This window comes from Colletes gigas, unplaced genomic scaffold (assembly GCF_013123115.1).
Source record: "Colletes gigas isolate AHSC1104 unplaced genomic scaffold, ASM1312311v1 Colletes_gigas_Sc00016, whole genome shotgun sequence".
NCBI lineage: Eukaryota > Metazoa > Arthropoda > Insecta > Hymenoptera > Colletidae > Colletes > Colletes gigas.
The window spans coordinates 754040-771381 of record NW_025106645.1 but is presented as its reverse complement, the minus strand read 5'-3'; the positions used below and the strand labels follow the sequence as shown (position 1 = coordinate 771381).

The 17342-nt window shown below is 39.8% G+C and overlaps 1 protein-coding gene across 2 annotated transcripts in view; it reads left to right on the top strand.

The window, feature by feature from the left end:
- LOC122400133 (diacylglycerol O-acyltransferase 1) overlaps window positions 1–17342 on the top strand; it is a 141877-nt gene that overhangs the window by 27794 nt on the left and 96741 nt on the right. For both annotated transcript variants that reach the window (XM_043401401.1, XM_043401402.1), the window contains exon 3: window positions 1940–2034. In XM_043401401.1, coding sequence (XP_043257336.1) covers window positions 1940–2034 — 95 coding nt within the window. The remainder of the gene's footprint in view (window positions 1–1939; window positions 2035–17342) is intronic.

Genomic DNA, 17342 nt, shown 5'->3' with positions numbered 1-17342 from the left:
TTAACAATTCAATCGGCGAAACTGCACAAAAGATATTACGCGTCGACAACGCGAGCGCGTTGGTGATTTACCGTCCAGTAATACAAGGGAATTGCTGTTCCCTTTCGAATCGCTTTTGGCTTGCTACCGCATAGGAGTGTGCACAGTAGCTATCAATTATAAACGTTTGATTTTTCCGGGCTCGCTCTTCAATTATCGCGGACTGCGTCAACGTGACTGATTGCGTTTGTGTCGACAGGGGCGAGGAGGAGAGAAAAAAAAAAGATTAGTCGAAACGGGCCGACGATCGCGTCCCAATAAATATCCTACGTTCGCGCCGAATCGCGCCCACTTCAAATACTTTAATTACTTCACCTATAAGCCTCGTTTATCATCGTTAGCCGACGCGTTCGACCCGAAGCCATTAGTGTCGGTTTCCCGCCCTTTTTCTTCGCATCGCGGGACCCGAATTGTACTTCGTTTGTCCCCGCGGACGGCGACCGTGTGCAACATACGTTCCCGATGACTCGGATTGATACGATGGCACGCGATAAATCCCCCGGGTATCGGACCACTAAAATCTGTCGCGAGATCGAAGCGCCGTATCGTTTCTCTTTAAACGTAAATTCAACCGGTCATGGCCGTCACTTGCTTCCTGGTGACTCTTGGGGTCGTTGGGATCTGATATTTGTTAACATTTGCCTTGAAAATTGTTAGGCGCGTAATATCATATTAAAGGATCACCCGATGAAAGAAAAAATTCATCGTTATTACGAGTATTTACAAACTTTTGTATGCATTCTCAGTTGTAGGTACTGTGTATCCGGTGAGAAGTTGGCTAGTGGAGTGACACAGGGGACGGGGGAGTACTGCGCATGCTCCGGCCATCCCCACTTTCTAGGCACGACCAATCAGACCCGCATTTCTTTCACTAGTCAATTTCTCGCGGACGCACAATAGGTGCACTCCAAGAATTCATTTCAATTGAAGTAACTGGCTGCTTGAATGCAATTTGTGATGCCATTTTAAAGGATATTATGTCTCTAATTAAAAATTTATGTATTTCTTTCCTTAATTAAATCGTAAGCTTTGAAGATATCAAAATGACAGTAGAAATATTTTTCATGTCAAAAAGGGTTTTTCCGTCGAGGAAGCGGATAAGCTATGACAATTTCCATTAACGAAGAGAATTGTATTTTAGAATAAATTTTAACCGATAGGTAAGAATAATCATTTTCGATTTGTTAAAAAAAACGGAAGAACTTACACCTAATAATTTTTACGTAGATTATAATATAGTGTCAAACATTGGTGAGGCTTTCGTATCAGATTCTGTCTTAAGGGCACCGCGAAGAGCGTCGAGACATTTTTGATTAGTTGCGAGTCTTCGGAGGCTGACTTAAGCGTCCGATCCAATACAATTCGCAATTCCTTCTAGTGATCTAGAAGGGATGAAAGTCGAGACCAAGAAGAGGATCTCGATAACGGTCAGCTAGCGACGACGAGGAAATTTCAGCAGCTTACTTGGAGAAGCTCGATCCCGGAATTTGCGACTCGCGACAACCTGACAGGGGAATATTTATTCGCGAAAGTGTTCCACGGTGACTGTGAGGGGTGGAGATCGCGTCCATCAGCCTTCCTTTTATATTTCAGAAGCGCACGCGGGAGCGACGTTTATTATTTGCCCGAAGAACAAAGGGATCAAGGGATCCGTGGACTTTTTATTTGGTCTTCCCTTCGTTCTCGTTCTTTCTCTAGGGCCTCGGCGAAGAGCATCGCGTCGAAGACAGACGTTAATAACGACGCCTTTGCCCTTCGACCCGTGTTGCAGTGTAGACACTCGCTTAACACGACTTGGAAGATAAAGCAGAGAGACAGACGGGGGCGCGATAATAACGGATGGAGTGTTCTTTTTCTTTCCAAGTGTTTACATGCTTTTTTTTCTTTTGGTCTGCCGTAGGTACGGGATCAGGGTGGATCCGAGGGAATGGATTCTGTTCCTCAGCGGGAAATACGAGGGCGGCAAGGAACACGCCTCCGTTATACTCATCATCTGTAAGTCACTGTATCGATCATTATCTTTAGCGCGTCTTCCATACGTGGCTGACAGAATTTTTCACCAAAACAATTAATTCTCAAGCTGAAAGATCAACCCTTTGCGCTCCACTGACATGCATAATACTTACTCGGTCCAAATTTAATTTATAGTAACGCTATATTAATGAAACTATGAAGGACTTTTAAATTTTACGAGGAAAAAGAACACTTTCAATTTTCAAAATCGACACCAGAAAGCTGCCTGCAAGCTGCCTTGTAGTGCAAAAGGTTGAAGGAATTAAGCTTAGCTTATGCTTGTTTGAAATCAAAGTTTTGATTTTGCAAAAAATATTTAAGTTTTTAAAAATCCCAGCTGTCTATACCGCATACCAAACTTCTCAAATGGTCTTATACGCACCGTGCGTCCGCGAGAAGTTGGCTAGCGAAAGGAACGTGATCCATAGATCCGTAAATCCACCACCGCTCTGCTTTAACGTTTGGCAAGCCTACTGTCCAATATCAAAGCTTTGGTCTCGCGGATAATTTTAAGCTTTCCATCTGCCAGCGAACGCGTTAACGCTCTTTCGAAACCGATCATAATCTAATATAAATCGCGTCGCGCGTACGGTGGTTAATTTTGGGTGATAATCGAGCCCGGAGCTTCCGGCGGCAGTCGACTCGCTCGATCAACGACGTTTCGAACGTTCCGTTTTACAGGAGCAACTTCCTTAAAGCTTAAACACGACCCGATACAACAAGTAGCGTCGAGTGACCCAGTGGCGGAACCGTTCCCCCGTTAAGTTGCGCCAATTTCCCGATACTCGTCGACTCTCAAAGCTAATTATCCCCGGCGATTAGGTTCCGAAATTAATTTCTCCGTGGAAACTTTCTCCCTTCTGTGCCTTTACAAAGAACCCGTGGCCCCGATTCCGTGGGTCGATGGTTTCGGCGAACACCTCGATGTTTAAACTCCGAGTTTCGCCCGCAGCTACGCTGTCCTAAGTTGCACGCTCTCCCGCGCGTGGATGCCAACGGATCCTATGTACGTACGGGGGTTGTATGCTGGCACGGTTGAAGGGACTGCGAAGTACCGAAGGGTGTAGAGGACTTGCATTATTTACACACGAGGGAAGGTAATGCTCATAGGGAAGTACGGTTAATAGCTCTCATATTTTAGAATCTTCGCCGTTGCAGCCCTCGGCCCTTCTTTCCTTACTGCAGGACCTTAACTTCTCCACCCTCTATTTTTATACTCTGGCCCGTTCGTTGGACCGAATGCACCCTGCTCGTATCCACGGTGGCCGCGCCGCGTGCTTTTCGCGTAATAATTTTCATGGCGGTCGAGATTGCTTTTTAAACGGCCCTCCTGTAGGGATCTCTCGGCCTTCGCGGCTCGCTGTTTCGCGATTAGGGGATTAATTATTCCGCGGACGGGACCGGGGGAATCGGGGACATTTAACGGCTCGCCTCGTGATTTATTCGGTGTCCCGTTGATTAGCCTCTGACATATTTTGCTTGCGGTTCCGTTTAGTTCCCCTCCGCGTTCAATCCTTATTTTTTTCTCCCGTTTAATTAATTCCCCGTCGAGTGGAAAGTCGCTTTCGGTGGGTGAATTTCGTTCGTGCTCGCCGAAGAAATTTTTAACCGTAATTAGAAAATTCTTTGAATAAACACGATCGCGAGTAGTTTACGATTGTCACGCTTCTGTCTACGTTTGTTCGATCGTTGGTTCGGGAAATAAATGTCGGATAGTTAAACAGCGCGGGAATTGCTCGAGGGTTTAAGGTCGAGGAATGGTAGAGGACTGAAAAGTGAAAATGGAGGTGGCGGAGTCGAGGGTGGGGGAAAAAGCCGTGAAAGCGAGTACTAGATGTTTTGTACCCGGCGAAGAGCTTCGTCGTTAAACATTGTAAGCTGTTTTCCGTTTCTTTGGTCGCATATAAATTATATCATGCATATTTTCCTAAAGTTAATTTTCCTTAAAACTGTGTCAACGTTTGGAGAATTTTTTTAACGGTGCAACCTTAATTGAATACTTTATTTATCATACGGGTAAAAACTTATGTATAGAAGAAAATATAATATTTTTATAATCGAGGTAGAGAACTGTGCTTATAAATAAACAATATTTAGTATATAATAATTCATAAATGATTAGATTTGGGTCAGCTATTGGCACACGACCCTATTTGTTTTTTAACCACCGTTCAGGAAGTTTGTCCCGCCGTGCTGCGTGTCGATTTAATGTTTTCATGAAAAGTTTCGTCGATACAATGTAATGAGACAACGACTGCCACTTAATAGCTGCGAGAAATCTACATTCCGCGCGAAACGTTAATTGCGTACTTTACGACGCGGGCTCGATGCAATTTCGCTGCACTCGAGGACCGCGAATTCGTGTCGAGAGGGTCATCGAGTTAGGGACGCGTCGACACCATTGTTAAAGTTTCCTTTGGCGTTTGTTCGTTTTCTCTGGGCGAAATATGCGTGCAGTTTCAGTTTCATATGGAATTCAATTACTTCATAGATAGAATACATTCATTACCGAATTACAAAAAGCACAGAGGAGGAGACATTATGACCCGAAAGTGTTCACACGATCCACTTAGTAAAATAAGACATCGTATACGATTTCAAACGTGAATCATAAATCACAAATTTAGTGGTTGTTTCCACATTTCGATAAAGTGTTTGAAAAACTATATGTGCCCCAAAGTTAAACGTGGGTCGTAGGTTTCCTCGATGCAATGTTTCGAAGAATAAAACTTCGCGTCCCGAAGACTGTACGAAGAGTAATCGGATTCCTGCTTTGAAATTTCGAAATAATAAAACTGTTTTCGGCTCGTATCCTTTTCTTTGAATTCGCGCCTCCTAGCGCGAAAATCTGCGCAACTTTAACTCGGCGAAAAAGCTAAAGGAAAACAGACGCACTTCCGCCCAGCCTTTCGCTCCCGTGTTTCTCTCGAAGGAAATGCTTCTTCTCGAGAAGACCTATACCCAGCGTCTGTTTAGTGGTTTTGCGGAAGTTTCGGCACGACAAGTTCTGCGAAACTTAAAGTTAACTGTAACTCGATGCTGATGGTACCCAGACTGACGTAACGAGTCAAAAGCAAATGTGAAAAGATGTTACAGTCAGACCTCACTTAAAATTATTACGGTGCACTGTATTTGGTATAGTAAAAAATCTCGAAATTAAAGTCACTAATTTTATTTACACGTATCTTGGTTTTGCTACGGATACTAGAAATATACAGGGTGTCTCAGCTGATTTTTACATCTTGATTTCCTCGGTATTCTGGCACGTAGCGAGAAATGTTTCATTGGGAACTTAAATGATATCGAGTGGGGCATATTCTTGTGTTATTAATTTTATCGTAGGCGGACGCGTCAAGAATATATGAAGGTCAAATTTGTTTTTTTTTTAAATGGTATGAGGTATTTTTTTTATGCATCAAGTAGTGGCCTATGTATGTCGAGAAGTAAGTTAGGAGATATTTCAATTTAAATGATTTTATAATTCGTACTGACATTAGCGTTTATTTGCATTACAGCATTTTTTAAATCGATGAAGTAAGGACTGGCCTGCGTTATTTAATGTATCGGCTGATATTTTGCCACATTTACACGAAAGTCTCAACTACACTGACTGATACGAAGTAATGTGTTATACAAGGTGTTCGGCCACCCCTGGGAAAAATTTTAATGGGGGATTCTGGAGGCCAAAATAAGACGAAAGTCAAGAATACCAATTTGTTAATGGAGGCTTCGTTAACAAGTTATTAACGTTCAAAGTTCCGCGCGTACTGAATTTTTTTCTCGAAAGTGCGTAGGATTTCGAGGGTATGTGTAATGACTAAAAATGATTGTAATTGGCTCCCGCAATCGAAAATAATTTTTCCAGAACGATTTGAAATTTTTGAATTTAATTGTTAATAACTTTATAAGGAAGACTCCATCAACAAATTGGTATTCTTGACTTTCGTCTTATTTTGGCCTCTAAAATCCCCCATTAAAATTTTTAATTACTGCATCGATTTCAAAAATGCTGTGATGTAAATGGTCGTTATATTGAACCATATCTGTAAATAAACGCTAATGTCAGTAAGAATTTCAGAATTATTCAAATTGAAATATTTCTTAAACTACTTACTTCTCGACATACATAGGTCACTACTTTTTTATAAAGAATGCCTAGTTGCATCGTTTGATGCATAAAAAAGTACCTCTTACCATTTAAAAAAAACAAAGTTGACCTTCATATATCCCTGATGCGTCCGCCTACGAAAAAATTAATAACACAAGAACATGCTCCACTCGATACCATTTAAGTTCCCTATGAAACATTTTTTGCTACGTGCCAGAATACCGAGGAATACATGTCAAAATCGGCTGAGACACTCTGTATAATAACCTGATATAAATAAACTTACCCGAACGGCGATCGCTGGGTCTTTTCAGACCCATACATTACATTTTCATATAATATTTATATATAAATATTATATATAACGTCCTAAATATTTTCGAGTTTTATTAAAGGAATACACATTTTACTAGACCCTCGCTCATAAAATACCAATGAAATATAAACAGTTACAAAGTGCTTAATATATAGCAGTAACATTAACGTTTTACAAGTGTTAAATAGATTCATTGATAATTTGCTACTATAAAAATAGTTTGTTAAAGTACATGTTTTGCTTGCCTTAAACAGAGGCCGTTGCTTTAATTTTGCGAAGGATTTCAAACGAAGCTCAATCATCCGTAGGATCCTAATTTCATACACTGGCTTAAACCGATGGGCAAATCCCGTGATCGCGATTGCGTTCGTCCCAGTAAGCACGAAATTATTCCCAGGCTTCGAGAAGCTTTCCGCGTGACGTAAAAAGGGGTAAAACGGAATATCGACGGGGTTTAAATTAAACTGGAAGACACGGTAAACGAACAAAGACAAATTGATGTACGGAATCAATAATTCTCCCTGGTGTTCGACTCTATTCGAGGAACGGATAACCTATATTCACGGGGGAGAAGCGTTATCGAGTGCAAACCGTGCGCGAAAAATCCAAGTAATTATCAACGATATCGGCTACTTCGAGCAGATTTTTACCGTTACGGACGGAGAATTAATGTCGTTGATGCTCCCGGATTCCAGGATATGGCTCATATTCAAAAATTTCACTTTTAAAAGCAAATTTTTTCTCTTCGCCGCTCGGAAAGGGGTGAAATCTGGCGTTGCGATCCTGAGTGCGCCATTAGGCAAGGTTTCACTCATTTGGACCACTTTAAAATTTTAATTTCTTTCTGCCATCACTCGCAGGTGATTTCAGTTTTTTTACATTGTTTAATAAAAATTAATACGCTACGATACTTGCAAAATTATACGTTTTAAAGAAAGACACAGATCTTCTTTGTGTATTGCTAGCCACCCTCAAGAGGAATCTGCAAGCCTTGTGAATGGTTGAGGAATAATGTATGTCGTTTAATTTTGTACCTACGCGGATATAAATTGTTTTATTCAATAATGAAAATGAGGATAAAAATAAGAAAAATAACAACAACAATAACGAAAAGAAAAGAACAAAAACAAGAACACGAACAGCAAGAAGGACAACAACAACAAGAAGAGGAGTACAAGAATAAGTATAAGAAGAAGAACAACAAGAACAACAAATATCTAATAACTAGGAAATATTTTCCCTTTTCTTTTTCTTATATTGCATAATATATAGAACTGAGTATTTTAGACACTTAGAGAAATAAACCCAAACCGAACAGAGTGGGAATTTGTTGAATAAAATTTCCCCGTTTTCCCCGAAGAAAAGCACATTGTCCACGTCATAACCAAACGCGTCAATAAGTAGCTTTTATTCGAAGAAACATTTGGATAAAGTTCGATTTAGGAAACCATACCCTGACCGAGCAAAGTTGCGGCCGAGGAAGCGGTCACTGAATGGAAATTCGCGTTTTTACCCCTTCGTCCGGTAATCATTCGTCCACCAGACCAGGAAACATTCAAAAGTTGAAGGTTTGCTCGCACGTTGCGCGAACCTGAGTCGAGGGATTTGCTTTCAATCGAATCACGAATTAACCGCTAGTAACTTCTGTCGGTGTAGTCGTGCGCGAGACAAAAACCGTCTGGTTATCTCGCATTATTCTTCGACGGACGCGAAACTTTCACCGGTCTTCGTAATTGACGCGGATATTAAAATTTTCCGGCTCCCACGTGAAGCGTTTCGGACAATGCAACGGTAATAAAGTCCCGATGAAGGGGGATAACGGAAAAAAAAAGAAACCGCAACTTCGACGGTGACGTCGATGGAGAAGTTCGGTGTTCCGGTTGGTTCGCGTCGCGTAAATTTTATTCGCAAATAACGAATAAAAAATTTTAGATTCGTCGGTAAACTCTCGTTCGTCGTAAATCTCATTTTCATCGATTAATGTTACAGTTTCGTTTCGATGCACAACTGTTTGGCGCCCAACAAATTACCTGCAGAATTCCGCCACGCCTCTCACGCGTCCGGGGCTAATTATGTGTTGTAAAGTAGTACAGGAACGTATGAAATACAAGTGCGCATAAATATTCAGAGGGGTATCGTTAGTCGGATGTAATATAATATTTGTTCCGGGATTTGTTTTACCGTGTATCATTTCGGTGGTTTTATGTTTCTAACGTTTCGAAGATAAAACGTTAAAATAACACGCGTACGTTTCGAAATTAGTAATTTCAACTTCGATATTTTTTTTAAATTTCTTCTCGTAGGTTTTATTTATATATTTTGTTTGGGATTTTGAACTCGAACTTGTTTGGTGGACATCACGTACAAATCGATCTCGCGGGTTTTTGCAAAGGGTAAATGGTCGAAGCTGGTTTTCGCGCGATGCAAAGCAAACGCACGGGAACTAGAGGGATGGAAAAGGGAGGAACGTTCCGCGAATCCACGTATGAATCACTTAATCCACCGCCTATTGCGTGTAGCAGGCTATAATAATCGAATTAATTAATGCGAGATTGCGCCAGCGAAAAGCCTTTCATGCATCCACCATCTGCGCGTCCGGTTTAATGCCTATCGTGTGCGACGCATCCAGCTAAATACTACGCTTATCAGGAACGCTTGTCGACTTAGCGTTCTTATCGTCCCTCGGATATTCGATCGCATCGAACACAAATCGACCACGCAAAGATACTTGTTTAAGACAGAAATTCCTTGAAAGTACTGTTAACAATTTAGTGATGATGTCTCGCAAAGAAGAACTTTATTTACGACTAGCAAATGCAAATTTTACATTTATTCCATCAATAACTTCTGTCCTGAACGTAAAGGGGAAGATTCAGAAATAAGTCATTATTAAACGTGGTCCAAGAAAATAAAGAAAAATAAAATTCGACGAAATCACAGACGAAGTATACAAGCAGATCTTACACTTTACGGTCTTTCGTGGCCCAATCTGGGGTTAATTACAATTATTTTTTGCGAATACACATACTCCTATTTTTCGGCGAAAAAAATTTTTTTCAAATCGTTTTGAAAAAATTATTTTTGGTTGCAGGAGTCAATTACAAGAACTTTTGGTCAATAGACATACCCCCGAATTCTTACGCATTTTCGAGGAAAAAATTCTTTACCGAAAATATAATTTCTGAAGAAATTGTTCCCCGAAATTTCATGCGTATCTTTAAAACATCATAACTTTTGAACGGATAGAAGGATTTTAATTTTTAAAAATGCAAAATACGCGTATTTTAATAAAAAATATGTAGAAATTCCAAAAATATTTGAAAAGTTGCTCCTTAACTCTGTAAAGTGAGAAAAACCGCATAAAAATGGTCCAATTTTCAAATAGCCATAACTCCTACAATAATGAATATATTTCAATGAAATTGTTTTTTGAAGTAGTGCTCATGGATACCTACAAAAAAGTATTAGACAACTTTTCTATAGGGCGTCAAACAAAATGACTAAAAATGAAAAACGAATTTTTAAGAAAAATCGACAGGGGTAGGTGCCTAAATTTTTCGCTGAAAAAAATTTCAAATCTTTCTCAAAAAATTATTTTCAGTTGCAGGAGTCAATTGCAATAATTTTTGGTCAATAGACATACCCTCGAATTCTTACGCATTTTCGAGAAAAAAATTCATTACCGAAAATATGATGCGAGGCCAGAAATGGTTCCTCGAAATTTCAATGTATATGTTTAAAAAGTCATAACTCCTGAACGGATTGGAGGATTTTAATTTTTCAAAATGCAAACAACGCATATTTTGATGAAGAATATTTAGAAATTCTATGAATGTCGGAAAAGTTGTTCCTTAACTTCGTAAAGTGAGAAAAACCCTAGAAATGTGGGTCGAAACAATATATTGTATGTAAGGTCTACTCGTATACTTTGCCTGTGATGAAATTGTTCGAAAAAGATTGCATCGATACGGCCGGATTCGTTATTAAATTGCATCGAAAATAAACTGGAATCTGTAATTTAATTTCAGCGATTTGGAAGAAAAAAGATGCGAAAATAAAAAAGTTCGTGGAACGAAAAAAAATGTGTACGGACGGATGTAGTTCTTCGAAAATAGAAGAACGAGTACGATTGCGGTATGCTGGAACCTGTGTTGACAAACTGGAAAAAATGATTTGGACCGTTGGAAGCGTGACGTAACTCACGGTGTGACTAATGAATTTTCATGTTTTTTTTTTTTACCTTTGATAGAAAACCTCAAAGGAATTTCATTCATGGTTACGCAAACAACGAAACGATTTTTCAGTGAAATTAAAAGGTTGGTCCAATATGAAACAGAGCGTGTATCGAGACGGCGATGTATTACTAGTATTCATTCTTCTTTTCTATGCTGAATAATCGGTTCCGCGAGCTTTGAGGGATCCAACGATCTTTCTATTTTTGAGCATGTTGGGAAAATTGCCGTTGGAAAATTGAAAAAAGATTGGGATAACGGTGCGCGGAGCAATGATTACATTCGACTAATTTACATAATTCCGCGTAAAGGGTCGACGTTTCAGAGCTCCGCGCAAGAGAGATCCCATCGAAAGTTTCATGTCTGCGGGTGCGTTGCGTGTCTTCAAAGCCGATCGTTTCTATGGTGTTAGCATGCGTTTAATAGCGCCGTTAAAGGGCGGCTGAATTACACGTACGTCTTTGCTCACAGTTCGTGCGCCCCTGCAAAGGGAAGCCTTAATTAGTACTCATAATTATTCGTAATTAGCACTCGGCGGGCCGCGGTTTAGGGTACTCGTGAAGCTCTTCCGGTTGACGGTGACGCCCGCTTCTCGCTACGCGCCACGAATGGAATGCTTCGCGAGAGAGGGGAAAAGAAACTGCCGACTGAAAATCCTTCTTCTCTCTCCTCGTCTTTCGAGTATTTATATCGCGCGTGTCCTCCATTCCCAACCCCACACACCCGCCATTCCGTTCTCTTCAGTTCTCCCAAACCCCGTTTCCACCCCTATTCTTCCTCGTATATCCTCGATCCTCGACTGAACTCGCGCCCCTTCGAAGCCTCTCGCGACTTCAATACTGGATCTACGGACATTCATTGCAGATGATTGTGATCCATTGTGTTGACAGTTACGTCAAAATGCAGTTTTTCTTTTAATTGGGATATATGTATATACTTACTCATATTTGGACACTACAATGGGTGATTATACTTGCTTTTCGTGTGAATTCTTTCTATTTATTTTTACCAAATATTGTTTATCACAACTGTGTCATTTCTATTTACGAAATAGTTATTTTTATAATTTTTTCAATATTAACTGGCTTGTTCCTTATGAATTCTTTTAATTTATTTTTTAATTACATTGCCCTACTTTTATTTACAAAGTCGTTTTAAATAAATTGTTTTTTGTAAATATTAACGAGTAAATGATGCCCAATTATAGAATTGACGGAGAAGTATAATACAAATAATATACGATAATAATAAGCTAATAATAACAATATAATAATAATAAGTAACTTAATGTCGTTGATCGAACGAGAACGAGAAGTTTTATTCTAATCAATTCGTGACAAACAACTTTTTTTTCATTTACAGTAAATCACCAGTATAGTGTACGAACACGAGTGAGAGTAACTGTTAATACCATTACATCAATTAAATTCATCATAAATTGCCAACAAATAATATTTATAAACTCCGTAACGTTAAGTTTGGAATCGGAAAAAATTAACGTGTTCCGTAAACCTAGTGTCAACCATCCGACAGGGGATGATAAAAACTAGCAAATTTTAGAGGTTGCCTGGAACAAAAAATTCTCATCCGGTAGTACGGTCTCGGACGTTATACGGTTAATTTTTAAATCTTGATCTTCCTCGAAACTTCGCCGGAGAAAATTCCGACCCGGAGGATGTCGAATAAAATTACATGTAAGACTACTCGTTAAAGCGAAAACTTGAATACGCTTCCGTAATACAATTTTCTGTTTAATGAATCTTACAAATACCGTAGGAAACGTGTTACGAATGATTGCACCAGCATTCTTATGTCGCGGCACGTTTTCACGTCAAGTTCGTTACCGCGAACATAAAACGCGATACGAATTAAACGTTATGTCTCGTGAACCCTTCTGTGGTCCGGAAATTGGTCGATGTTGTTTAAAATAATCGTCGGGTAGAAGAGATTGTTCCTAAAATTGTTCTTATCACATTATCTACGGTTGTTAGATAGTTGTGGTGCATTTATTTTCGTGGATTTAAAATAAAGCCCTTTTATATTACTTCGAGCAGAGGCTGGCTGTATGTTATTCGAATAATAGAGCACGAAACTCTGTAGAACAGAGGGAACCGAATTGAAATGGTCGCCGATGCGACCGGGACAATGATTTATGCTCCCGCGAGTGGCAATTAGTAAATCAGGTTGGCGATATTATTAACGATATCGTCGAGAATTATAATTCATTGATACGAGTACGCGAGTCTGGTGGAAACACGGCACCGTCGAGGATCGTCCGCGGGACGGACGAAAATTGTTTGGCTCCTGGGCCGCTTCGGTTGAAACGCGTCCTCCCCTCCTCCCTTTTTTCATTAAAGTTTTATTAAAAAGCGGAGGAATGTTGCCAACTCGATGTCGGGAATATAATTAAAATTTGCCTCCTTGGATTTGATCTTATCCCAAGGAGATTTTCTTCGTCGCTCCCGTTCCCGACAGCTGTGCTCGCGCCATCTCCGACCGACGGTTTTTCACGAGCCGGGTCCGTAACCGACCGTCCCCGTGGTTGTCGTCGCGTTTCCCCTTCCGCGGACGTTTCCAACGGGCTTGAAACACTCGAGAAGATAGAAGAGACTTGCCAAGGAAAAAGTAAAAGTCTTAATTAGCGGCTGAGATCCGAGAGGTGCTCAAGAGTGGAGGTCGATTACCCTCGAGGCTCCCGGATACCGCTGCTCATCTCATCTCTGTCTTTCCCGACGGGAGAACAAATTTCGCTCGCTTCCTGTCCTTACGCGCCCGCCCTCTTCCCGATGAATTTCCGGAAAAATTTGATCTTGTTAATATGACGGTCCGGCTCGTTACGGGGCAAACTACCCTGACTCGTTTAGGAAATTTGCGGGAACGCAAACGTCAGGCACTTTATACTCGATGCCATTTTCTTCGGGCTTACGGTGCCATTGGCAACCAACAATAGCAGGTACTCGAAACTCTTTCCTCGAAAAACTAATTCATGCATTAATCAATTTTTCCTTTGAATAGTGAAGTGTACAAATTTTTCAATTTTTTGAGAATTCTTTTTCAGAGAACTGTTATTCTAGCGTTATTTAACTTCACGATTTTTTTTTATGGTATACGTACAATGAATTTTTCAATATTCACTTTTATTCTTATTGTTTGTTTTCTGAGAAAAATATATTAATCTGTTTTGCATGCCACGATTGGTCATCTGATAGATTGAACGATTTATACTTTTTTGTAGAAAACCAGACTAAATTTGGTATACAATTCTGGTTAGCTTCCAATGTAAATAGGAAATATGTAGCAAAGATGAAACGAGAGAATCTTCAGTTTTTACTGCCTTAGAACAGTCTAATAACGGGTATAAAAAATAGTTAAATTTTACACACATGCAGTTCCGAAACTACTAGTGTTTTCTAATTAATTCTGTCACTGTTAGAAGTGGCAAGGCCTCCCCTTTAAAATGGTTTTTGATTTATGTCAATCCGACTCTCCGTTTTGGAGATATCGTAATTTATGTAAAATTCTGCTATGGCTACTAACGCGTATTGTAATTACTAAAACTTTAATTACGTGCAGTTTCAAAATTATTAGTGTTATCTCCATGTTTGAGCCACTGTTAACTGCGGTAAAGCTTCCTCTTTGAAATGGTTTTTGGTTTTTGTCGATCGGACTTTCCGTTTTCGAGATATCGTAATTTATGCAAAAGGGTATTTTTCTTAATTTGACTATCGCTGTCTCCGTCTGACGCGTGGCGTCGTACCTTTTTGTCGCACGTGAGTCGAGACCGAGTGACCTATTTATTTTCACGCGCACGAGTTTATTGACATCAATGAACGTAAACAAACGCTTTGGACTCTTATATCTTTGGAACTAGCCACCGCATCGACTTGAAACTAAAATCGTCATATCTCCGGAACTAATTACTCTATCGACTAGTTTGAACGCTCGTTTTAAAGGGCATTTCATCCTCTATCCGATGAACATAACTACTGCTATAATTCATACTGCCTTCTATGTTTATTTTCATATTTACTTTGACACTATGCACCCAAAGAAATTTCAGCAATTCCTATTGATTATACGATTGGTGCGCGATAAAACTGAATTATAAATTGTTTATTTAATTGCGTAATTACTAGCCAGCATTTTTTCGTAAATAATTATTTTCTCCGGAATTAACTACGGTCTCGACTTGAAACAAAATTCGTTTTCAAGGGCGTTTTATCTTCTATCTGATGAAAATTAAAAAATTTCAACATACAGTATTGTCTCTCTATAGCCGCGCGTGTCGGGACCGGGCGCACGCAACTTGAGAGACGAGTAGTCTATTCGGCTTTCTTTGATTTCAAGCTCGAGCGTTCAAGGGGGATGGGGCTCGTCGACTTTTCTTCGGCTTTCTCTTTGATATCCGATACCCGATGTCGCGGCGCGGTGATTACAAACGAAGTAGTGGGGATAGCTTCGCGTCTATAGAGAATCCGAAAACGCGCGGCTATAGAGAGACAATACTGTAGTTCGTAAATTTCCTGTACGAAGATAAAGTACTAAGCATGCATATTATTAATTGGGCATCACTAGTTCGTTAATGTTAAAAAAAAAAAAACAAAAGATATCACTTTGTAAATAAAAGTAAGACAATGTGATTGAAAACAACATTTGGCAAAAATAAATCGGAAAAATTCATACGAAACAAGGTTATTTCCATTTATAGTGAATGATCGACGAGTGGGAGTAACTGTGTACAAAAATAAGTAATACGAGTTCCCGCGTGAATTATTCATTAAAGTAACAGTGTAACGTGTTTAGCACATTTCTACACGGAGGAAACAAAAGCATCGGGGGAATGCCAACTACGAAATTACAAGAGCAAACAATGCGCTATCGGCAATATTGTAACCAATTTCAGGCGAACGACACAACGGGGTGAAAGCGTATCGTCGACATATTTGACGCGTTTGCCTCGCGTAAACGTTCGGGCGAAAGTAAAGTTCCCAGCGGGGTTAAATAAAATCGAAAATGATCAAAGAAGGACGGAATGCGCACATCGGCTCGATTGCGCGAAACGCGACATAAACGTTATGCAAATACGCAGAGTTCACGAGCCCGGTGGTATCGTATCGAGTATCACTTTTTTTTTTCCTCTGGCACTCATCAAAGGCTATTTTTTTTTTCGTTTAATTCATTTTATCGGATCGATTGCGACATAACACGTTTTTCCTTCGTTGGCGCCCCTTTTTATCCATTTGCCGCTTCTCGCCCCCTTCGATTCCTTCTTTTCATTCGCCATCCCGACAATACCTTGCAAATATGCTTCTTAGTTTGCAACATGTTTCATCTCGTTCGATCTATTACTTTCTATCGAAGAGAGTCGAAGGATAGAAAAATTTATTTCGAAACACGAGAAATTGTTCGTTTAAAATTTTGGTACCGATAAGTTTATTTAATTATTAATCTTAAATATAGCTTTCGTTCAACTCCTTTTTCGCGATAATATTGTCATTGGAAATGATCGGATTATCTATTCCTATCTTGCATCGAGTCAAATTTGCATTATTAAAATTCCTCGCCATGACTAAATTTTTTAGACTAAGTCGAAGCGTGCTCAGGACAAATTGAATATCTAACAAACATTTTGCTGAACTGTACGTTTCTACTATAACTAGAATCGCCACGTTTTAAAATAAACTTTGAAACTGATCCCTCAACCACGAACTTTTCAAACGACAGTAAGTAATGAACTTTATCCAATGTCGACAACAATGAATTATACAATGCTCGTTTTTGAAACAATGAGACTTTTCACAACAATTTTAGTGAATTTAATAAATCGCCATCGAGTGTCATTCGTTGTGCGAATCGATACTATTATAATTAGTAGATTTTTAAAAATTTCTTATTGCTAACTGCAATTTGATTCGTCGATCAAGTATATTTGCTATTCTTTGTTCGGGCGCACGTGCGCGTAATTCAGCTCGATGATGGCGCGTGTTCGAATCGTTCGTGTACGGGCCAGGAAAATGTTGGAAACTCGTAAAACGCGTTCGAATTCAAAGAGCTTCGTAATTAGTCGACGTGAACACGTGTCGGCCATGATGAAACAATCGCGGCCTTTCCCGTGCCATTTTCTTTTTCACCGGCGTTTCGCAAGCGCTGAATAAGCGTGGCTCGAATTCTTTTTTAACGAAAACGTCTGGGTAAATGCACGTTACTGAACGAAATTTTTACGCGACACGTACGACTTTTCGTCCCTCCGTCCGTGACTTCGAATTCCATCGAATGAAATTAAATATTGCCACCGAATGAACCGTCCATTGCGCGCATCGGAGCGAATTTATGTTCGTTGCCGTAACACGCGATCGATTCTGACCATTGTCGGACGCAATTCGAAACAAACAACGAATAGAAACAATAAGTAACATTTTGTTCGTTGGCAGAACAGAAGCGTTTATTTCGGAATCGTTGGAAATTGTAAACGATTTGACGTCGCGATGAAAGAAGACTTTAGACAACGTCAGTTGATCAGAACTCTGCTGCTGAGCAATCACAGTTCGAACATCGACGTGAATTAGCAGGTAACTTTCAGTTGGACGCAATCGGTTAAGGCAATCAAATATGTCAATATTATAATCAAATAGAA